We start from the raw sequence: 24658 nt of genomic DNA, 5'->3' as shown, positions 1-24658 counted from the left end.
GTACAAGCGGCCGTTCCATGTCAGTTCACGGAGGGTGTCTCCGTGAACAGCCTGCGAGCCTCCGTTCGCGGCTCGCTGGCGAAATGTAAACACGCGGGGAAGAAATCCACGCTTTTTACATCATAAGGTGCTGCTGTGCCGTAAAGGAGATCGGCAACGCCCAGGGGAAGGAGGGGAGGGAAACAGAGGGAGGCGGAAAAATCGCTGCAGAAGGGGGCTTTGAGGACCCCCCCCCCGCTAGGCCACACAGAGTGGCGGCGATCAGACCCCCTCCCCCCCCTGCAGGTCATCCCCTAGTGGGGGAAAAAAAATGGGGGGGGGGGGGGGGGTTGGAGAAGTCTGGTCGGCCCTGCTTGGTTCCTGATCTGTGCTGTGGGCTGGAGAGCCCACACAGAACAGATCAGCCAAAATAGCCCGGTCCTCAAGTGATTAAGCAAGACCTGTTGCCTGGCTGTCCTGCTGATCTTCTGCCTCTAAAGGTGCGTACACACATGCGACTATAGTAGTTTGAAGCGATCGTTCCGATCGTTTCAAACGACTATTGTTTAAAAAAAAAAACAAAAAAAAAAACGCAACCAACGATCATTAAGTCTAACGACGGACGAGCTAGATCGTTAAAAAAACGAACGATCTAGCTTGGCTGATTTTTACCAACGACGATCGTTTGCAAAAGTAGTACATCGTTGGAAACGGTTGTTCGTACTAGGCTTGACATGCGCATTTCGCTATTTCTCCATGAAACTTCTCATTTTTATGCGCAAGCGCAATAGTTGCTTTACGTGATGTAACGTTCGTTCTAACGATCAGATCGTTACACACATTTTAAAACTAACTTTACTTAGGTTGTTCCTTCATCAATTAAAAGTTCGTTTGTCGTTCTCAACGAACGATCGTTGTCGCATGTGTGTACGTAGCATAATACGTTTAGCCCTAGCCCTTGAACAAGCATGCAGCAGATCAGGCATTTCTGACATTGTCAGATCTGACAAGATTAGCTGCATGCTTGTTTCTGGTGTTATTTACACATTTTTGCAGCCAATTAGATCAGCAGGGCTGCCAGGCAACTAGTATTGATTAAAAAAAAATTAAAATATATGGCAGCCTCCATATTCTTCTCACTTCAGTTGTCCTTTAAGATTGATATTCACATCAAGGGTGCCTGTAGAAGGTGCTACAGATGAGGTGTGAAGAAATTCCTCTACATAAATGAGGTAAACGATGTGGCCACAAAGGGATGGGGAACAGGGTGGGAAAGGCTGCAGCTTTAAAGCAATAATTGCTAGGGAGGTTTGTGTTTATTTATGTGTACCTTTGGTGGCATATAAGCAGCATTCTGGATAACCACAGGGTACTTGAAGTGTTCATGAAGATGATCCACATATTCACACATCCTGAAATCAGACAAATTAAGTCATTTGCATGAGCCAGAACAAGGATATAGACAACTCCTGTTTAGTAGTTATCCACCCATGGCAAGCTCATAACTAAAAACAAAAAAAACAAGCAGCATGAGCCAAGAAATTAAGCAGCAGTGGCAGCTTTCAAACACGAACAATACAACCCGATCACATGATATATACACATTGAGCCTCTGGCTTTGTATTTTGCACAAGCACTCCATAGCTCAAGCTAGAACACCATTTACTTTCAATAGATTTCAAAGAACAAAAATACACTCATTTAAATTGAAATGCATGAAGTCACCAACCTGTTTTCTAGGCTTCCCGACACCGAAATGTAATCAAATATAATTAAATGCTGAACAAGTTCACAAAGGCCAACACCACCAGCGTGAGGGCAAACAGGGACTGAATAAAAACAACAACAAAAAAAACAACCTTTAAGACATGGAAATGCTCGTGTTGAGCAATACAGACTATTCTTATGCTGGGAATACACCATGAGATATTTTGGCAGATAATTTCCAACAGGTCCGATCTTATTTTCGATTGTTTTTTCTTATCAATTTCCATTCACTTCTATGAGAAAACATTGGATAGTAAATCTGCTGAAAAATCTCACTCTGTATTCCCAGCATTATTGGATAAGATTTTCTCTTTCTGCAATAGATCTCTACTAGCAAAAGGTGAGAAATGAAGCAACCCAGTATTTCTCACACAAGGTAAATAAGAATTGTAATACAAGAGCCGAGATCTTAGTTTGGCCACATTCCATGTCGAAGCAAAAAATTCCATTGCTGCAATATCAGGGCACTGGTATTCTGGACAGTTTCTCAGTTCTTTTAAAGTGGACCCAAATTAAAAATACAAGATTTCAGAAATAAAATCTAGTTTCTAAATTATAGTAATAAATAGCAGCCTTTTTTCAGCTGCATGATGACAAATATAAAATATTTTACATTTATTGGAGGAACCCCTCCCTTCCTTTCATGTTGCTGGGACAGAATCCGGCAAACTGGTGGAGTAGATGGTGTCCAGCAAAGGCAGAATTGCTAATGGCTGCCACCTGTATTACCCTAGTTATGAAAAGAGAAGGGTGAAAAGCATGCAATGAAATGCTCATAGGCTTGAAGGAGTGTTCATTTATCTTCTGTATGAGTCAGAGTGGTGCAACTAAATATTTTGAATTACAAAAATTTTTGGTTTGGGTCCGCTTTAAGCATTGAACGTGCACCCTTTGAGATCGGAAAACCATAAAGCCATTCATGCTCTAACAATGCCAGTTTCCTGACCGCTGAGCTGGTGCTCTGCCTCTAATGCTTCCCTCTACAGTGGCATCTAATTTTTTTCCTCACTTCAGAATTGCTTTGGAGGCTTCCCCATTCCTCATCTGCCCATCCATTGCTCACAGTCACCCTCTTCACGGCCAAGCTCCACTGCGTGCACAAGCATGGCAGCACTGCTGCGCAGATGTGTGGCATACTTTGTGTAGAAGTGCAGCCACACAGCACAGGGGCAGAGGGGAGCGTGGCCATTAATGTCAGAATTTTCAAGGGTCCCAGCACAGGAGTGGAAGGGGGTTAGAACATCAGGGAAGCCTTTGGACTATCCAGAGGCTTCCCTCTATTACGTTAGAATTAAAATTTCCCCCCTCCCTTCTTTCACTTCAGGCACACTTTAAGTCACTGTCCCAGAACAAGCCAGGGCTACGTTGCGCCCAAGTTCCGCACGTTATAGCAGTCATTCTGCATAACAGTTTTCCTTCTTAAAACAGATGGCATTTGTGATTTATTCAGTTTTTTGGCCCTTTTTAATCCCTTGCACACTCCTAGGAGCGATCAGATCCAGTAACAGGCTCAGTCATGCCAATCGTGAGCTTCTGCGCATGCGCGGACCTCCCACGCATGTGCAGAAAACCCTGACTGACACGACAGCCTGTTGCCAGGGCTGATCACAGCTTAACGGCAGACCGCTGGAGGACAGCGAGGGACTCACACGTACTTATGGGCCTGGAGGAAGCCCAGAGTAAGTATCAAATCTTTACATATCGCTGGCTCTGGTACACTTTAAAAAGGTTTACATTTTTCTGTGCATTTTTTTTTTTTAAACAGATGTGGAAAAACATGCTTTACTGCAGATATCAAGTGCGAACCCTTCCTCTTTTTTTTTTTATATAATAATACACTTTAAAGCAAAGTAAAATCTATGCATTGAATCGGATACCTCAGATAATCTATATTGTGTTGTGTAGATTACTGAAGCGGACTTATAGTCTAGATTCCGCACAGGGCAGGTTCTCTCATGAAGCAAGGTAAAACATTAGCATCAGGCGCATAGATATCAGGGGAAGCATGTTTGTGCTGTGTTTACACTAATAGCATGCAGTCAGAGTAGGAGGAGAAGAGAGGAGAGCGAGGTGAAGATGTCATCATTGGGGAAAAGCAGCTTGTTGTGCTGTGTGAGAAGTCTGACAGTGAGTGAGGCAGGAGAGCAGCAGTGTTTCATTTGACTTGCACAGCAGAAGGGAAGAGGCGGTTCCTGAGTCCTGACTGAGGAAGAATGGAGTGGCTGAGAGTGAGCATTTTGTTTGTCACAGCCAGCCAATGTGTTATTGTATTGAGCTGCAGCATGTCATGTGAGAACACTAAATAAAGCAGAGTAAATTGTTGGGTGCTGTGCGATCGTTCCAAATTTGGGGAGGGGGGGGCATCCTCACAAGTTTGCCTAAGGCAGCAAAAAGTCTACAACCAGCCCCGATTCTGCATGAGTATTAAAAAGGTTAAATGGTGCCAAAGATTAAGCAATTTGTCAGTTGGGGAAGCAATTTTCTAAAACCTGGATTTTTGTAATAGCTCCGATTTTACATTTGCAACTAGAAAAACCCAAAGGCATTGGTTGTCATCCACTAGGCTTTCCACATCACCATGAGCTGTACTGAAAGGGCTTGAAAAAAAAAATGGCTTGCAATGAGGACTACTAGTATAATCAATCCATAGAGGGGCAAACTGTAAATCAGAACATTCAGAATGATAGTCAAGTACTCTGTAGGATGAAATACCACTCGGCACTCAGGAGTTCGTCTTCTGAGGGAAAAAGGGGACCAGTCTATGCCTGGGCAAATTACAATTAATCACACCCCAATTGAGCACCTGTATGGAGGCCTTTCTGGCAAGCTTGGTGACGTGCAACCGGAAATTATGACGTGAAAAACATTCAAAGGAAATCCTGTACATGGAGACAGACCAGGCACTGTCACTTTAACTGCTTTATTGTCTTTTAGCCATGCAAACAAGGCATCGCCATATATATGGTACATCAATTTTGCCAGGGTGACCGGGGAAGATGGATGGCACAACAGCCATTTCATGCCTAATCGGCGCTTGCTCACGTGCGTGTCCTGTGTAAGAGAAGTAGTCTTACACAGGACACGCACGTGAGCAAGAGCAGATTAGGCATGAAATGGCTGTTGTGCCGTCCATCTTCCCCGGTCACCCGTAGCCCCAGCACCATCATTATTCCAGGTTTGAGAATACAACACTGTATGGCAAAATTGATGTATCATGTATATGGCGATACCTTGTTTGCATGGCTAAAAGACAATAAAGCAGTTAAAGTGACAGTGCCTGGTCTGTCTCCATGTACAGGATTATGAATGATAGAACCACACTTGAGGCCACAGGCATAGGTAGCCAGAGAGAGCCCCCCCCCCAAGGGTGGAGCTCCACACCATTTTAGAGCCAGAGCTTTATGGCGGTTCTTCGCAGCATATAATATATACACACACACACACACTTTTTTTTGAGGTGCCCTGAGCGACCTGCTTGTCTACACTAGATACATAACAAAAACAAATCTTGAATAATTTAAAGATTGTGCAAAGGACTCAGTCTTACTATTAAATTTCTTTGCCATAAGCAGAACAGAGAGGTTTTCATTGACACTTCCCAATCTGCAGCTGTCTATCTGAAGATACTGGAGAGCGCGGGCTTGTAGGAACTGCTTAAACATCACTCGGTTATGGCACTAGGTTAACAAGAAAATATATAAAAGCTTAAAAAGTTAATGTCTTTCAGGGGAAAAAAGAAACCAAACAAAAATTTTAATAAAGGATTAATTTTAAAAAGGTTATGCCTAAAACTACATCCACTGCATGCTCTACTCTGGAAATAGATTTCCCGGTGGGCAGTCTATTGGGTGATCATGTTACCAGGGTGCACCACTCCATATTGATCAATAACTTGGGATGCCACCACTGCTTTGTACCCCTTGCTGAAGTGCAAAACTATGAGGCCAATGTGAAACCCGGATCATTTTAATAGATTAGACAAAACTTTATAAAAAAAAAAAAAAAAGAAGCTTCTAGAATGTGGCTGTGAAACTTGGATAAATGACAAGCCATTGAAAAAGGACTACCCCTCTCCCAATCTCCAGTGTAGGTTGCGGTCATATTGTTAGACGAAAACACCACCAAAACAAGTATGTGCAGCCCAAACAAATTTATTAATAGATGAATTAAATTTGTATCAATAATATATAGTATAGACCTCATGCTCAGTGATGACGCAGCTTTACAAACTTTACAGAACTTTTGGATGACCGGTCATACCTTAACCAGTGGATTGCCAGTTTGCTACCATACAAAGGACTGAACTGTTACTTGATCCATGGATGCAGAAATATGCAATGTATTCAGTAAGGATTAATTCTCATGATGCTTACCATACATGCTCTTATTGCACATCAGGAAAACACCACATGTGCACCGATGATGTGGCAAGTGGATTTAATCCACTTGTGATAAAAGAATTCTAGTAGCAGCAATACAGTTAACATAGAACATGCAATACTTCACCAGTCTGATGACCCACACACAGATAGCCCACGGATGATCCAACAATTGTTTCACACCTCCGTGCTATGCTTGGACTGTGTAAAATACACGCCCATATTCTGCCCCCCTTCATTGGTCCGGCTGCTGGAAGTGCCACCCCTCCTCTCAGTTGACGCGGTGCGCTACCTCAGCGCGCACAGCGTCACTACAGAAAGTAGCTGGAACTCGGAAGGCCTAAAGCTGAGAAAACTCAGCTTGCGGCACCAAGGTAACAGGCAGAACCTGCCCGATTAGTGTGCGCACCACATATATCATGCTCTGTATTACTCATTGCAACACTATTATTGATCATATTGGTCTTTCTACAATATTCTGAGATATACTATCCCTTTTCCCCACTCAGGGATATATACATATATACTATGATAATGAATATGAATACATCTATCTACTTACTATATATTATTGATACACATTGAACTAACAAGTTACGTTTGGGCAGCCATACTGGTTTTGGTGGCATTTTGTCTGCAGTTATGCGTTTAGTAGTGCTGGTACTGTCCTGTATTCACCTGCATGTAATTTAAAAAAAAAAAAAAAAATCTTATTAGTTTTGCTGTTATATTGCACCTGATATGGCATCTCTAATTGTGAACCAGAAAATTCAGTCTTGATTTGTTGAATTTATTTTTAAATGAAGTTGACGTGAGGCTGTAGAGCGTAGACTAAATGCTAGTTTTCTTAGCTGCGAACAAAAAGCCTCCCTATAGAGTTGGCACAGGTCACCCTTGTAAGGCTAAGATGACAGAAGTAAAGAATTTCAGTGTTTTGTGAAATTCTGCCTTCAGATCTGCTCTAGGCCAGAGTTTCCCAACCCAGTCCTCAAGGCCAACCAACAGTGCATGTTTTGTTAAAATCCACAGAGGTAGTTAATCAGCTCTGCTGAGACACTAATTACCCCACCTGTGCATGTTTGTGGTTTTCTGCAAACCGTATACTGTTGATGGGCCTTGAGGACAGGGTTGGGGAACTCTGCTCTAGGCCATGCTGAGGGGGCATCTACACAGACTAATATGTCACGGTGTGACAGGTATCTGACTCAAGGACTGGAGACCCCAGAAGTAGTAGGTTTTCACAGAATTCAATACTACCAGGTGAACAGTTCTTATACAAGTAGTGGATAAGGGGAAAAAAAATAAAAAAAATAAAACCCTGACAAGTCTACTTTTAAAGGCAGAAACCACAGAACAGCCGCTGTGCTATTTTCTGCCTTGGGAGCCCATCTATTCTATGGACACCACACATGGCAGTAGAACTGCAGCTGCTACATGGCCTTTTGGGGAATTGTAAGGTGGGGGTGGAATTTAAGAAGAAAAAAAAAAACAAACAAACAGAAAAAACTAACAAACCAAACTTACTTGTTCTCCTGTGGCAACTCCGATCCCCAGAGGTTCTAAAGCCTAATGAAAAAAGACCACCACGAAAGATGCATTTTATTTTGATTAAGAGGTTTACCAGGCTTGCAAATTCAAAGCAAGGATCTTACAAATATTTGGTAACATGGTAACAGTTATTGATTGGATTTCAGAACTCATTGGCAGTAAGCCTATTCCGAAGTATTATGGAAGTTGGTGAGGTGGAGGAATCAGCATAGGGCCAGCACAATTTGTCACATGATGTAACTATAACTGACAAGGTTATGCTGAGCTGACTCAATTTAGCTTTGGGCACACGTACATTTTACCACTGACTATTGTTGTCCAATTCAGACGGCCTATAAAAAAAAAAAAAAAAAAAAAAGGCGGGGGCGAGGGCTAAGGAAAAAAAACGCACTTAACAGTCATTTCCTGCTTCGGGGATGCGGAAGTGTATTGTTAAATAAGTTTCTACGCATGCATGCAGTTTAATTTTTTTATAAATCCAATTGTCGCAATAGACTAACGACTTCCGGGCCATGGCAGATCGCTGCAACTCAACGCAGAAGCCGCGCGGTAACAGTTCTTGACCTGCATCAGGGATGCGGCTAAAACGTCACTTCCGTTGCATCATATCACAATATGAAAGTCTCCCTAGACTTTCATTGCATGGCGGTGGGGTGGGTTAAAAATACCGCACTTCCCTGGCGTGAAAAATCCTCTGAGAGGTTAACCATCCTGTGGATGCTTAAGTTGGGAGGGGTACTGCTACTCAGTAATATATCCTACTAGTGTCTTTATAGTAAAGCTTGTTAGATTCATCTAACTCAGTGCTGTGCAACTTCATGGGCAGGGGGGTGTCTAGCACTGTATTTTTTGGCTGGAGGGGCACAGCATCAATGTCCTGGCCTCATGGGTGGAACCAATGCAAACAAGGTGGGCTGGCCAGAAACTGGCACAAAACAAAAAAAGTGGTTTGTGGTTTTGTGTTATTTCTAGTGGTTCCTGCTGTTATAGTACTCCTAGTACTCCATTTAGCTAAAGAGCTGCAATATGTAACAAAAAAAGAAAAACAAAAGCCTGAATGCCAGTGTTGCAGAAAAACTTGTAGCTCCATGATCTGTACAGTATAATTTGTCATTGAAGTCTAGTCAAGTCTTCTGAAAAGTATATCTTTTTCAATCAAAATCAGAGTTGCAAAGAGATACAGCATCTTAGAAAAAGGAGACTAAAAAGAAGACTAAGGTAATAAAAAGGAGGCACTCAAATTGAATGCATACAGGGCCGGGCCGAGGCATAGGCTGAAGAGGCTCCAGCCTCAGGGCGCAGTGTAGGAGGGGGAGCAAAATTCATTCAGCTGTCATTCCTAATTGTGTATGAAGCAGAAAGCAATAAGAAAAGTATACATAGCAGTGACGGCAAGCCAGATAACTAGATATTAAGGTATTGGGGAGGTTGTGGGCCCTGTGGCCCTCTTAGTCTAATAGCAATCAGTGTGTGATGGCTGGGGTGGGAGGGATGGACTGGCGCACTTTGGTGTCTCAGCTTTGGGTGCTGGAGGACCTTGTCCCTGCTCTGAATGCATACTAAGGGCTTGTTCATTCTACAAGAGCTTTTCTGAGGGCTTTGTGATTTTAAAAGCTATTGCTAAGGTTATACTATGAGTGTTCACACTGGAGCAATGAGATTTTGTAAAAATCCCCCATGGCATTGCATTAGCAAGAGATTTTAAAAACCCTAGCGCTTAAAGTTGTTATCAGGGGAAAAAAGGCTAAAATAAGTGGTACTTACCGGGGGCTTCCTCCAGCTCCAAGCTCCCAGGACGTCCCTCGCTGCAGCTCTGCCCGCAGCAGTTCGCCGCAGGTCCATCCCGGTCCCCGGCGACGACGTCAGAGCGACCTCCAGGTCGCTCTGTACTGCGCAAGCGGCGCTGTCAATCACTGCCACGTGGGCCGGAGCGGACTGTGCAGGGATACCGAAGGGATACCCTCACTGATAAGAAATTCCAACTATATAACACTTTCCTAGCAGAAAATGGCTTCTGAGAGCAACAGAGATAAAAAGGGGAATTTCTTATCAGTGAGGGTCTCACTGTAGTCACTTCCCGTCAGGACTGAGTCAGCCACTTACATACCTGATATTTAACTCTTTCAGGCAGAGAAAGAAAAAAAGGAACACAGCTTGGTTATTTGTGTGCTTGGCACTGCACATACACATGTCTAGCTCAGGTCACATGTCACTTTGGGTATTCTTTAAAAAAAGCTCTTGTAGTGTGACCAAGCCCTAAATATCACTGCTTTTTAGTAAGCATGACAGCCAAGGCAACGCTTCATAGTTTGATAGAATACCGTACTTTACATCCGGAAATGCCAAATTGATAAAAACAAACGCCACACCTTAACAAAAGTGGTTTAAAAAAAATTATATACACACCTTGGAAATAGCTGCATGGCCAAGTATGTCATCTGGGGATGTTGGCTCTTCAATCCATAAGGGTTTAAATTCAGCCAACTCTTTCACCCAAGAAATGGCTTCATCGATTTCCCATCTCTGGTTGGCGTCAAGCAGCTAAAGAAAGATACAACATTGAATAAATAAAAAACAGAAAATTTTATGTAATAGATTTTTATAGACCAAAAACTAAATAGCAGGAATTTAAATGTACAGTATTTCTAATTACCACATTGCCTACAGGCTATAGTTCACAGGTAAAATACTAAAAAAAGTTTGATACCATTGATCATAGCTTGACTGCACCAAGCTACTGTAAAGCTGGCCACTAACGGTCCAATTTCTAGCGAAAAATCCTACGAGCGATCAGAAATTCTGATCGGATTGGTTGTAAATAATCTCCATTGGTGGACACAATCGATTATGAACGAGTGAAAAAAAAAATGTCGCCCAAATGAATTTGTCGAACGAAAATTTGGATTTTCTTGGTGGTCGTGATAGATAGGAAGCAATGATTGGTTAGTTAATGGTGTAGTGAACGATTTTTCGTCCGATCAGAATTTCTGATCGCTCGAACGATTTTTCGCTAGAAAATTGGACCATTAGTGGCCACCTTAAGATATGCTGTGCCCAACTTCACAGACCAGTGTATATCAAGAGTGATCCCACACAGCCGGAGTGGATCAGGGCCAGATTTACAGCTCAGGAGCCTATAGGCACATAAGCTTTGGCACCCTAAACCACACCCCTTAACAAAAGCAACACCCCCTTTTTTTTCTTAAAATGTGCCCCCCCCCCCCCCCCCCAATCAGACCTTATAGTCAGATATGCCCTCATTAGCCCCTATAGATGGTCAGATGCGTCCCAATTAGCCCCTATAGTCAGGAGTGCACCCATAGTCAGATGTGCCCCTATGCGGAGCACTATAAAAAAAAAGGTTCTCCCTCTCCCTCTCTGCAAATTGCGAATGGAGTGTTACACATCAGACTCACTGCGTGCCATTGCTGATCGCTTCTCTCCCCTGCAGCACGCCCAGTGTCATCTCCTAGGTAGCAGTGGCGTCTCCTTACTATGACGCGCCTGCACGTACTGGCAGTAGCGCGTAATAGTAAGGAGAAGCCACTGCTACCTAGGAAATTACATTGAGCGTGCTGCAGGGGAGAGAAACATTGCTGGCTCCTATGGCTCAACAACAAGTGCAAGTCAGACACCTCCAAGTGTTAAACAGTCTTTATTACTTCACACAGAATACCACCAATTATTGAGACCACATTGGGTCCCTCCCTTGCGTTGATCATTTCAAGATTTAGGGTCTAAAAGCCATGCAAATTTATCCCCCCCCCCACAAAAAAAAAAAAAAGAAAGATCTGCAACAGCTATTGCAGACAGTGGGATGCGAAAGTTTGGGCAACCTTCGTCTGACTTAATCGTCATGATTTTCCTGTATGAATCCTGTAAGGAGATTTAAAAACCAGCGCTGGTACATGCAAATAAGTCCTGCAGGCAAACAACATTCCTGACTGGGGTTTGGGGTAAAAGGGGGGTGATCAATAATTGGGGTATGTGCAATTTCACGGGAGGTTTGAGGGTATAGCAATGCAATGTGCGTGCTTATTGAATACAAATTTTGTGATCAGCAAACTCCTCGTGATGTTTTATTTAGTGAAGTTTCCTGTATACGTCCCCTAAACCATCATGGTGAACAATCTTGGTCTTCAGGTCAATTGAGAGTTGTTTTGAGACCCCCATGTTGCTACTCTTCAGAGAAAGTTAGGAGGGAAACTTACAATTGACCCCCTTAAATACTCTCTCATAACTAGATTCACCTGTGTATGTAGGTCAGGGGTCACTGAGCTTACCAAGCCAATCTGAGTTCCAATAATTAGTGTAAAGGTTTTGGAATCAATAAAATGACAACAGTGCCCAAATTTATGCACCTGCCTAATTTTATTTAAACAATTATTGCACACTTTCTGTAAATCCAATAAACTTCCATTTCACTTCTCAAATATCACTGTGTCTCCTAGATATATTTAACCCATTCAGGTTCCGTGGTTTTCACGTGAGAAATGTTCACCTCCCATTCATTAGCCTATAACTTTATCACTACTTATCACAAGGAACTGATCTATATCTTGTTTTTTCCGCCACCAATTAGGCTTTCTTTGGGGGGTACATTTTGCTTAGAGCAACTTTACTGTAAACGCATTTTAACAGGAAGAATAAGAAAAAAATGGAAAAAAAAATCTTCTCAGTTTTCAGCCATTATATAGTTTTAAAATAATACATGCCTCCATAATTAAAACTCACGTATTGTATTTGCCCATATGTCCCGGTTATTACACCGTTAAAATTATGTCCCTATCACAATGTATGGCGACAATATTTTATTTGGAAATAAAGGTGCATTTTTTTTCCATTTTGCATCTATCACTATTAACAAGTTTAAAATAAAAAAAAAAAAAAAAAAAATATAGAAATATTTCATCTTTACATTGATATTTAAAAAGTTTAGACCCTTAGGTAAATATTTACATTTTTTTTTTTATCGTAATGTTTTTTTTTTTATAGTAAACATTTTATTTGGGTAGTTTTGGGAGGGTGGGGGGTAAACAATAGATTTATAATGTAAATGTTTGTTCATTTTAATTTATTTTTATTTTCAGTTGTAGTATTACTTTTTGGCCACAAGGTGGCGGCCATGAGTTTGTTTACATGACGTCACTCTAAGCGTAACACACGCTTAGAGTGGCGCATCGGGGAGGGAACGGCCAGAAAAGGCGCAGCTTCCGAGAGAAGCTGTCGCTTTTTCAGCGGGGGAGAGGAATCAGTGATCGGGCACCATAGCCCGATACATTGATTCCCTGGCTACCGAATCCGCGGCCGGGAGTGCGCGTACACGCGCGCGATCGGCCGCGGGGGTGCGCAGCAGCGCGCATGGTTCCTGGACGTAGTTTCTACATCCAGGAACCAAAATAGGTTAACTGACTTTTTATCATAACAACCAACAGTTTATACAGGAAAATCATGGCGATTAACAAGGTTGCCCAAACTTTTCGCATCCCACTGTATAACTCACTCAGGCACGACACTACCACTATGAACTGCAGATTTCTGCCCCAGAGCTTGACTCGGGATTACCTCAAAGGAGGATAGGATAATGTGATCATGATAAAGAACCATCAGGAACAAGGTAAAACCACCGTAGAGCAGTGTCTAAGGTCACAATGCTCTTGAGGTGGTTTCACCGTGTCCCTTGCGCCAGTTCAATTTAGGAACAAGAAGGCCTGACACAGGGCTGTGGAGTCGGTCCAAAAATCCACCGACTCCAACTCCTCAGTTTAGGATTCCACCGACTCCGACTCCACCTCCTCTAATTTGCATATTACAATTTTGTTGATTAAAAGTATGTAACGTGAAATTCGTCTCTTAACTGCCAACGCTTAGGAATTTTACAAGACAACTGAAGTGAGAAGGATATGTAGACTACTATATTTATTCCCTTTAGACTAAAACTAGTCCTTGGTAAGAGTACTTGTAAAAGGTAAAAACCGGAACAAAGAACATCTATCAGGCCCTAGGCAGTGTAAGTGTGGGTACATGTAAGAATGATGTGCAGGTACTCTGCAGGGGAATGAGGAGATTGTAAACAGACAACACCTCTGTGTTCAATGTGCACAGCATTCTCAGTGGATTCCCTGCAGCTCTGTGGGGAGTGCATATGTAGAGTATAGTACTACTGTGTAACAAAGTAAACCTGAGACAGATGAAATTAAAGTTTTATACATACCTGGGGCTTCCTCCAGCCGCCTTCAGGATAATCAGTCCCTCGTTGTCCTCCTCCACCACCTGGATCTTCTGCTATGAGTCCAGGTACTTGAGCCAGTCAGGCGTAGTGCGCATTCACACACTCCGCCGCCAGGAGCATACTACACCTGTGCAGCACTATTGCGCAGGTGCAGAATGTTCCTGGCTGTGGGAACGGCATGCGGCCGGACAGCGCTGACTGGCTGAATTACCAGGACTCATAGCAGAAGATCCGGGTGGTGGAAGACAGTGAGGGACTGATTAGCATGAAGGGGGCTGGAGGAAGCCCCAGGTATGTATAAAACTTTACTTTTCATCCGTCTCAGTTTCCCTTTAATTTGTAGTCACCAAACCAAATTTTAATAACATATCAAATTATTTGATTTCATCAGCAAAGGGAGTGCATACATTTGCATAAATCAGCATCAATGCAGAATTATTTCCATCTCGTTGACCATCTCTATTAGTGACACAGCTACACATCAGGCTTTATACTTACAGTATAGATGTTATTTAGTATATATAAGAGATTCCTGTGTACACATCATATATACAGTCACAATCAGATATGTATATCTGACTTTAAAAATACGGGGACTGCTTTATTGAAGCAGCACAAGTAACTAATTTTGATTGGTTTATTTCATTTTTGTAGACTAAGCACAGCTATTACTGTATATATATATATATATATATACACTGTATATATACATTATTTTTAATAACCATTATCTGAGAAATATAACATTTTATCATATTTTCTATTTTAATTACAGTTACAAATTCATTAGGAGTCGGAGTCGGTGCATTTTTTTCCCGACTCCAGGCACCCAAAATTGCCCGACTCCACGACTCGACTCAGACTCCACAGCCCTGGCCTGACAGCACATTACCTTGATAAAAAAAACTGACTAACAAGAACTTGAAACATTGGTATTATTCTTTGTGAATAATGACTGCAACACTTGGAGCAGGTGCAGACTATTCCTTGATGTTCAGCTTCACAGACCAGCCTTGAGAAACTGACCAGCCTGTAATAATAGCCAACCCATCTCAGATCTGCACAACTTTTTTTTCTTTTCTTCAAAAGCATTTTCTGAACAGCAATTGCTAAGTAAGGCAGGGAACACTGCTCAGTTTTTCTGTGCAGAAAACAGTCAACTCGTGTTAATCAATGGGCTAGTTTACACTAAATGAGTTTCACATGCAGAAAAAAAAAAAAAAATATATTTCTGAATGATTCTGCACATTTTGTCAGTTTCCTCTATCAATTACATTAGCTGTTGTGAAAAAAAAAAATATGAATGCACTCTTTTCTTGCATAGAAACACACTGTGTACAGAAAATTGAAGGACAAGCATGTTCCCTGCCTGACAAGATCGCATGCACGTGAGTAGGGAAGCTGGCTGGTATCTTACCATTTTGGCAGTTGAACTACCATTCAAGATATGCATTTGAAAAAAGAAAACCCAGAGAATCCCACGTGAGGAGATGGACTAGTCCAAAACCTGATGTTCTGTCAGATTTTAACTGCTTACTTTTCGCTGTAGTGACCCTTTAATGCTGAAGCTCTCCTCAAAATTTGGCATTATTTTACAGATTAGGCAGGACAGGCATCTTTCTGATGTTGAAAAGGGGTAAGCATAACAAGCAAGGATTATATATGAATACAATAGGGTTTGCTCACCAGTGTTCTCTCAGATCCAATCAGGTTTCTGATTAATTTGCACCTTCTGTAATCATCTATTAAATCTGCCCCAACTTTCACTTTAAATCTGAAAATGAAATTCATAAGAACATATGGTTACAGTTTCAGGTAGAATTAATTTGTTCTTTTATACAAGTGTCGGTAATCTTGCTGTACAATATTACCGTTACTACCACCACCAGTGTAGCGCGGGTTACACTATTAGCGCGTCCCACATTACAATGAATGCCATAGTTACTACAGTAATGAAAATATAAAAGAAAGCAGTGGGCATACTGGAGAAGAAAAAAAGAAGCCTAGGTCAGAAGTCTCAGGGTCAGTCCTCAAACCCCAACAGTTCAGAGTCAAAATAAACACTAGGAGGACCTGGCGCTTGATGGCTGGAGGATAAAATGTCCCTGAAAACCAGCCGCTGTATTGATTGTGTAAAAGCAGTACCAGCAAACAGCGTGGGTATAAGGAAAATACCTCCAGCTGTTACATGAAGTCCTCCGCGGGCATACGTTCCATGCTGAGTGCACAAACACCACTCACGCGGGTGTACTGGATCTGACTGAGGATGCCAAGTCTCTCCACTGGAAGTGATGTCACAATCTGCACTCTGCGTTGCAAAGGATATGCAGGATGCGGTCGGCCGTAATATTTCCATCCACTGCTTGCGCAGAGCAATATTCCCCACGCATAGTACATCAAACCCTTTATTTTTTTTATGGATTACAGGAAAAGATCAGATAATCAATGCTAGGCAATTCTGGTGCCTGTACAGCTGAATGACATTAAGCTGATAGAGAGAATCTTTGGAGGTTTGAGATGGAGAGAATGTCCATCTTTATAGATACATGCATCTTGGTGTTTGATTTTTATGGATGCAGCAATAAGACCTTGCTGTCGAAATGTACTCAGCAACAGCTCCAAAAGGGACATCGAAGAACGGTTACGGAACTATAGGTACCCTACATTGGATGATTCCGATCTGTCCCAGCTCTTCAAGAATTCTAAAATTCCAATATTCCTGCTATAGGTGCTATTCACCTGTTAGGATTGGCTCCCTTTATATTGTGTTTAATCCACTTATTTCTTTAGCGGTTCTCAAAAAAAAGTGAATCTCACTAGTAAGATCCAGGGATGTTGAATAAAGTGCTTATAATTCTAAGTTGATAGACTTTACTCTTAAAAAAAAAAAAAAAAAAAAAAAAAACTAAATAGATGCAGTGAACATGCATTTCATTAGTCCACTTTCAAGCTGCAAAATTAGTCTGAAATGTGCTTCAACTATTGTGTGTGTGTGGGGTAAACTTACCTTGTCCAGCCTTCCTTTATCGCTTCTGTACACAGCTGGAACACAAGAGGTTGATAGGAAAAAAAAAAAAATGTATGTTAAAGTTGACCTCCACTGTAAATTGAGTGAAACTATATGACAGTTTGTGGGTTTTTTTTTAACCCAATGCAGCAACGCTTGACTACTTCATTGAGCAGCAGGGACGCACTGTGGCGGCTCTGGAATGCAAAATACTGTGGCTGGCACTGCACTATTTTTCTCTTCATCTCTCCTCTCCGAGATAGCCTGGCTCAGGTAGAAGCAGAGCACCCTGCAGGCCAAACTATGAGGCACCTTCCACCCACAGATAACACTATCTCATTGGCAAAAAAGGGGGCATGGCTAAGAAAATCTTGCATTTATGGCACAAGTGGTCAGTTTATAGACATTTTCCTGCTATTCTGTTAGAACTTCTGCTGCCTGTGCGTTTTATATTTACACAGGCGTTCCACTTTAAACTAGGGCATTCTTACTTTAAACTAGCCCCACAAACTCAGAGGGTTTCTAGCCTTTCACTGGTTTAAAGACCTAGAAGAGGACTTCGTGTATAAAATGGAAAAAAAAAAGAAACCAAATATTTATACAAAAGACACAGACTTCTATAAATATGGAATACACCTATCTCTAGTTAGCATGATTTAAGATCAGAAGTTAAAAAGCAGAAAAAAAAAAAACTGCTCTCAAGTCACCAAGCACAGAGGCAAAACAGTTAGCCAAGGTAAGGGCCCGAGCCCACTAACTCAGTTGTAGCCGCTTCCGTCCACTTTTCAGCATCTGTAACATTGACGTAACTGAAAAGCGGACAAAACTGCGGGCTAAAGCACTAAAAATGCAATTGTATTCTGTGCAGTTAGGAGTTAACGAAAAGTCTAGGTACGCTTTGTTCTATGATAACATGTTAAATTGACATACAAACACATTTGCCAACAACTTAGGTTAGTAAAAGCCAAACCTTTTCTAGCTGTTCATCTGGATAGCCTAACCAGGCACAAGACGTTGTGTATGCAGGGTATCCATTCTGTAGCATGTACTGCTCTAACAAAAAAACAAAAAAAAAAAACACATATCTTAACATACTTTACATACCAGCAAATAAGGATTGCAGCCAAACTCTTTACATAGTGTGTATGTATATTAGACATTTGTTCATAGTTTCTGGAACTTTGGTGGTCAAACAATACCATCAGGGACACCAACTTTAGTCTTGGAAAGTTTGAGATATTTCTTAACATTTCTGCTAGTGGTCAGCTTGGACCTGTTGGGGGTGATTTTTTTTTATTTTTTTTTTGTAAAAAATAGAACTATGCACCCCACTAGTATAGCTATCTTCACTATTCTGTGTATGTCAAAACAAGGATGCAAGCAAGGTGAAGATACTGGGCAACCCATGAGGTGGGTTACAGGGCAGATGTGTGGCACTTGTTGGCTGGGCCACATGACTTCTTGCAAACTCTGGTAACTGTGACCAATCATCTATGCTTATAAGTGTAGATAAATCAAACATACGCCATCTAATCTTTCATGCATGCCTTGAATGTCTAACAAATGTGACTATGAAGGGGGGGGGGGGGGGGTGAACAATGCATGCTGACTGGTGTTAAATGGGCTTTGAGTCAGATTGGATACACTATGTAAAGAAATACCTCACTGCCCCCCAAAAGTGTTTGTACGTGGATAATGCAAAGGACCAGGGAATCTATCCTGGACAAACCTTTCAACACGGTTATTAAGCTCAAATATTAGCTACCTCTTATTTCTCCTTCTTGTCTTCCGTTTCTAAGGATTTCTATAATATAAAAAAAAAATAAAAAATAAAAAAAAACAAACTAGCATTTATTTCCGATTGTAGACCTGGTGTAAGAATGTGGCCTACCAAGTGCTTCCTCGTCAGTCAGTGCATCTGATATATATCTAAAATCAATGCAGGATACCAACTGCTCTGGAGTCTGAAATGCAGGAAACAGGAATATAATTACACACATTTTATGTCAAAGGAATGTATTACTCATTGAATTATGTCAATTAGGCCTGTATAACCTGCAGGTCTCAAAAAGGCTCATTTTCGCAAGATCAATAGATGGTCCACAAATCAATTCAGATTGCCATCAGGTTCCTCACAACAGTTAGGTTTTATGGTGGGGCCCTTTTAGATTAAAAACGCTCAGAATGACTTTGTAATGTACAGTAATAGTACTTGTTGCATTATTCACCTTGGAGGGGGAAGTAAGAGATGCCCTACTGGTTAAAACAGTATAATGGACTGCAAGCTTTAGAGAATCCAGTTCTCTGTCAGGTATAAGTTATGAGCGTGTTCCATGCAGTCTATAAAGCTCTGCTGAAAGTGTCCCAGCAACGCATTTAAAAGATCAATACAAGGCATCACATTATGGATTTCCTTAACCACTACTATATAATTAGGCCTAAAACCTGCTACTAAAGCACGGTCAAATACATTACTGCCGCCTTAAAGCATTTCCACCTTTAACTGAAAGTTTAATAATCATTAACACCCCCTTATTTCTTCTAAAGTAGTAGATGGGTTACCTCTTGGGCCAACCTTCATAGCAAATTAGTGTGTGTCTCCTACTCCACAGATTCCCACCCGCATCGGGTCCAGACATTCAAGCGATGACGTCCATTCAGCAGCGGCAGCCTATCCAGCGTCATCGCCATAGCTTCAGCGTGTCTGTGCGTGTGACCCAGACGCTCATAGCAGTGTGTCACATGACTCATGCGACTTGCTGTTACAAGCCGCCGGGTGACACGCTGTAGCTATGGTGACAACACTGGACACGCTGCTGAATAAACGTCATCACTGGAACATCGAGATCCACTCTTCATGCTCTGCAGAGGGAGGGAAAGTGAGCACCTATAGCTGGACAACCTATACTGAGGAACCCATGGCTGGCTAACCTATACTTGGCTAACCTATACTGGGGGCACCTATAGCTGGACAACCTATACTGAGGAACCCATGGCTGGCTAACCTATACTTGGCTAACCTATACCTAGCTACCTATACTGGGGCACCCATAGCTGGTTAACCTATACTGGGGAAACCTATACTAATACACCTATACCCGGATAACCTATATGGGGGTGTGTAAGGGGTGCTGCCAGAGTTAAGAAGTGGCGATTAGGGCACCGAAGCTTATGTGCCTATAGGTTCCTCAGCTGTAAATCTGGCCCTGATGGAAACATAAGAAAATACAAATAAGGGGCACAACCTTACCATATCAACTAGCAACTTCCAGAGGGGCTGAAAGAGAAAAAACAGTTTTAAAAAAATGTTGCTTCACTGGACTGTAAATAAGTTTGTCAACAAGCTAAGAAACTATACCAACTGGTTTGTTCCCCATAGTTACATAAACTTTCTTCACAAGGAAGTTTGCCTTCTTAAACAGAGGGTATTTAGAATTATTCGGTTAGAGTGCGCTCAGAGGTCTCACAGCGCATCACTACTGAGGGTTTTTCAGTCTTTTAGCCTTACACTCCTAGTAGTGCTGGTTCACTGTGAGCTTGCCAGGTACTCTAACTACACAATGAAGACTACTGTACATTTGCAAAGCACCCTTCAGTGAAGTTTGCAGTGTAGTATATAAAATGGCCACTAAGTGGTGCCGTTTAATGCAGGAACCTGATTCATAGCAGCGCTAGAAGCCAGACACAGCTACATTGTGCACTGCAGTCTGACAGCAATCTGTAGACAGATAGATCATGGACATATAGGCCTAGTGCACACCAGAGCGGTTCTGCTGTGGTTTGCGATCCGCTTGCGGGTGCGGATCTGCTAGGGTAATGTATTTCAATGGGCTGGTGCACACCAGAACGGGAGGCGTTTTTCAGAAACGCATACTCCCGGGCTGCTGCAGATTTTGGATTGCGGATGCGTTTCTGCCTCAATGTTAAGTATAGGAAAAACGCAAACCGCTCTGAAAAACGGCACTTCAGAGCGGTTTGCCAGGCGTTTTTTGTTACAGTAGCTGTTCAGTAACAGCTTTACTGTAACAATACAATTTAAAGGGACACTTAAGGCTCGGAGGGGGGGGGGGGGGGGGGGGGGAGTTTAACTCACCTGGGGCTTCCACCAGCCCCCTGCAGCTGTCCGGTGTCCACGCAGTCTCCATCAGGTCCTCCTGGCCCTGCCAGCAGCCCCCTTAGCTTTCGGTGACAATCGCCGACAGGCTGGGAACGTGAGTGATTGTTCACGTTCCTGGCCGCAATAGCACCCTCTATACTGAATGAAATCTGCATTTCTTTCTACCTCATTGCATCATACGATGGCATCTACCTGCTCATTTGCACACTCAGCAAGTCTTCCCACACTTGATAAAGGCCGCTGGCCGAAACGTCGTGTGTTTATCTTTGGCTATGGGAAAATAAATCAAGCATTTGCATAAAATCCAGGTCACTTTTTCTTTTCCACAAAGTCTTACTGCACAATCAGTAGAGCTGAATGCAATGTATTAAGACTTTACGTACGTAATTCTGCTTAACGCAGTTTAGTGCATACACCCCATTGTGTCAGTGCTTTCAACTACTGAAAGGCTGGGTTAAATGACTATGGAGTGCTGCAGACATTGTCCAGCGACCATGCAGCAGTTGGAGTGGTGTGGCAAAAGTCCCCAAGATGGTGCTGACAATTGCTGCTGAGGAAAATTAGTAATAGCAGCTCATGCTATATGCATGGACTTCTTGACCGTGTACTCCAAACATTATTGCTGCCACGGTTGCAGAGTAGTGCAGGGTGAGCTCTGTTTTAGAAATTCATAGCTGGTTGCAAATTGAAATGAAAGACTAACAATAAAATACAAAGTTTAGTGAGGCTGTGATCAAAATGAAAAAGGCAACTTCATGGCGAAAGTAGAATTTTCCTCCAGGTTAATTTAATCATCAGGGTTTCTTAGGCCTCTTTTCCACAGGCAGCTGTGCTGTGTGCTCAGCAAGCAGTTGCCAGGCAGCAACAAGCAGTTACCAGACATCACTGAGTTTGAGAGGCATTTCACTGCCCATCAACTGCCTGTGTGAAAAAAAAAAAAAAAAAAAAAAAAAAAAAAAAAGGGGCTAAAATATATAAAGCTGCATTATAACTCATCGAGCATTTTCCTTTAACTAATCCATACTTCCCTGCATTTATTAAAAATAAGTTATCTTGAGTGAGGACCCTTTCCACGTCAGTTGATAGGCAGTGAAAAGCCTCTGAAACTCACAACTGCTCGCTGCTGCCTGGTAACTGCTCACTGCACACTGCTAAGTAACAGCTTGGTAAGCACACAGTTCAACTGCCCATGGAAAAGGGCCCTTAGGCCTTGTTCACATTATAAATTGCCAGCTCTATCACAAGCGCTGATTTGTCTTCAATTCCCGACAGTCGGGCAGCAATGAGCAGATGTGAGTTTGAGAGGCATTTCATTGCCTATCAACAGGCCGTGGAAAGAGGCCTAAGGGTTAGTATACATGTCCGATAAAGATCGTTCGTTACGAACAATTCAGGACATTTACACGATATTCAAATTAGAACGAAAAGATCGTTCGTAATGAACGATTGTGTACACACGGGAACGATATAAGTATAAAGTACTGAACGACGAACGATAAAAAAAAATGCGTGCGCAAACGGAAGAGACGTTATGACAGGCAATAAGAACATGCGTACTACTCCACAGATAATCATTATCGGACGATCTTTGTACACACTGCAAGGATTGAACGATTATGTTTCGAAAAAATTCGCCGGGTTGGATCGGTCGGATTGAACGATAACGGTCGTTATCGTCCAAAAAAAACAAAAAACGATCGTTGTAAAATTTGGAACGCACGATTATTGGTCCGATTGTCGTTATCGTTAGTTTTCGAATGATCGTTATCGTACGTGCGTACTCAGCTTAAGTGTGAAGAAGCCCTTAGAGCACACCCCTTGAAAACCAGCCTCGTTTTCTCATCTGCAGGTAGAGCTGTTAAACAAAATGCTAATGGTTTCAACTTCCAGGTAAATATCATGTGAATTGTATGCAACTTGGAATTGGGCCAATCCAGATCAGGAGGAAGTGAATTTGATTTTTTTTTTTATTCAAGTATTTATATAGCGCTGACATATTACATAGCACTGTACAGAGTATATTGTCTTGTCACTAGCTATCCCTCAGAGGGGCTCACAATCTAGTCCCAATTCCTAGCTGCATAAAATTTGCATATCAGTCAGAAAACAAAGCAAAGCAAACCCAAAGCCTTCCATTGACAATCTTGGGAAAAGTAGCAAGAAGGCGGCTGTGGACAGTGACAGTCTGGGAATCAGTGTGTTGTAGCATAAGGAGGTGTAACCTGGGTCTAACATATTTAGCTACATTTGGTTATACTGGCAAAGTATGATGTAATTTTATGACTGCATGTATATTACCTTCCTTAGCTTCTTGGCCCATAGGTCCCATACTGCATTAAGGACAGCAGCAGTTGCCAGATGCACCGCCCCCTTCTCAGGGCCAATCTGTAAGAAGGGAAGACAGTACAAAGATTTTAGGACTCATCCATCATAATCGCTGGAAGAAGAACTGTCTGGGCCTCATTAACGAAGGCATGTAGTAAGGAAGGAATTCACATAGATTGAATTCCTTAATACACTTAAAAGCGAACCCCATGTGAAAAAAAAAAACAATCCCTACTCCTAAAATTACTGTTGTGTATCAGTTTTATTTTTAAACATTTACAAAGTAGGTTGAATGTTTTACGGTCTCTAATCAGTGGCAGCCTATTAAGTGTCCCAGAGTTAGGAAAAAAAAAAAGCACAATAGTTTCTCATAAGTCATATTCTTCCTGGAAACTTTTATGGCTCTAATTTGCTTAGCAGAGAAGTTTACTATATTCCCAACAAGACAGAAGCGAAGGTGTCACTTTCATGCCTAGAAATTAACTTTCAGGCAGCAAAACAAGTAACAAAGCCTGGTTATTAATAGGTTTTGTACTGTACATACAAATGTTTATCTTATGTTGCCTCGGGTACACTTAACCACTTTACCCCCGCCCGTACCAATTTCTCCGTCCCTTTTTCCATCCTTTCACCCCCAGGGACGAAGAAATCCGTACTTTCCGCGCTCCCGCCGCTGCCCGCTCGCTGTAGCGCGCACTCCCGCTCGTAAACACGCCGCCGGCCGCTCGCCCGGAGATCAATGAACGGTAAAATCCATTCCCTTTCGTTGATCTAAGCCACGCAATGATCCGCTGCTTCTCCGCAAAGTGTCATTTTCCGCTAACTTGTGACAAAAAATAAAATCTATGGACTCACCATACTCCTAACGGAATACCTTGGGGTGTCTTTCTAAAATGGGGTCATTTGTGGGGTTCCTATACTGCTTTGGCATTTTAGGGGCCCTAAACCGTGAGGAGTAGTCTTGAAACCAAATGTCGCGAAATGACCTGTGAAATCCTAAAGGTACTCATTGGACTTTGGGCCCCTTAGCGCAGTTAGGGTGCAAAAAAGTGCCACACATGTGGTATCGCCGTACTCAGGAGAAGTAGTATAATGTGTTTTGGGGTGTATTTTTACACATACCCATGCGGAGTGGGAGAAATCTCTGTAAATGACAATTTTTTGATTTGTTTTACACACAATTGTCCATTTACAGAGAGATTTCTCCCACCCAGCATGGGTATGTGTAAAAATACACCCCAAAACACATTATACTACTTCTCCTGAGTACGGCGATACCACATGTGTGACACTTTTGCAGCCTA

General features: G+C 42.2%; 1 protein-coding gene across 1 annotated transcript in view; it reads right to left on the bottom strand.

Annotated features, from left to right (window-relative positions):
• ENOSF1 (enolase superfamily member 1) overlaps nucleotides 1-24658 on the bottom strand; it is a 69060-nt gene that overhangs the window by 5214 nt on the left and 39188 nt on the right. The window contains exons 4-15 of the mRNA XM_068237229.1: nucleotides 23328-23414; nucleotides 20163-20189; nucleotides 18804-18876; nucleotides 18678-18716; nucleotides 17883-17965; nucleotides 16913-16947; nucleotides 15592-15679; nucleotides 10080-10214; nucleotides 7650-7691; nucleotides 5294-5423; nucleotides 1709-1808; nucleotides 1310-1391 (exon numbers count right to left, since the gene is read on the bottom strand). Of these exons, the coding sequence (XP_068093330.1) occupies nucleotides 1310-1391; nucleotides 1709-1808; nucleotides 5294-5423; nucleotides 7650-7691; nucleotides 10080-10214; nucleotides 15592-15679; nucleotides 16913-16947; nucleotides 17883-17965; nucleotides 18678-18716; nucleotides 18804-18876; nucleotides 20163-20189; nucleotides 23328-23414 (921 nt within the window). The remainder of the gene's footprint in view (nucleotides 1-1309; nucleotides 1392-1708; nucleotides 1809-5293; nucleotides 5424-7649; nucleotides 7692-10079; nucleotides 10215-15591; nucleotides 15680-16912; nucleotides 16948-17882; nucleotides 17966-18677; nucleotides 18717-18803; nucleotides 18877-20162; nucleotides 20190-23327; nucleotides 23415-24658) is intronic.

Source organism: Hyperolius riggenbachi, chromosome 5, assembly GCF_040937935.1.
Source record: "Hyperolius riggenbachi isolate aHypRig1 chromosome 5, aHypRig1.pri, whole genome shotgun sequence".
NCBI classification, from domain to species: domain Eukaryota; kingdom Metazoa; phylum Chordata; class Amphibia; order Anura; family Hyperoliidae; genus Hyperolius; species Hyperolius riggenbachi.
The sequence above is the reverse complement of the archived record's forward strand: the minus strand, read 5'-3'. Positions and strand labels throughout refer to the sequence as shown.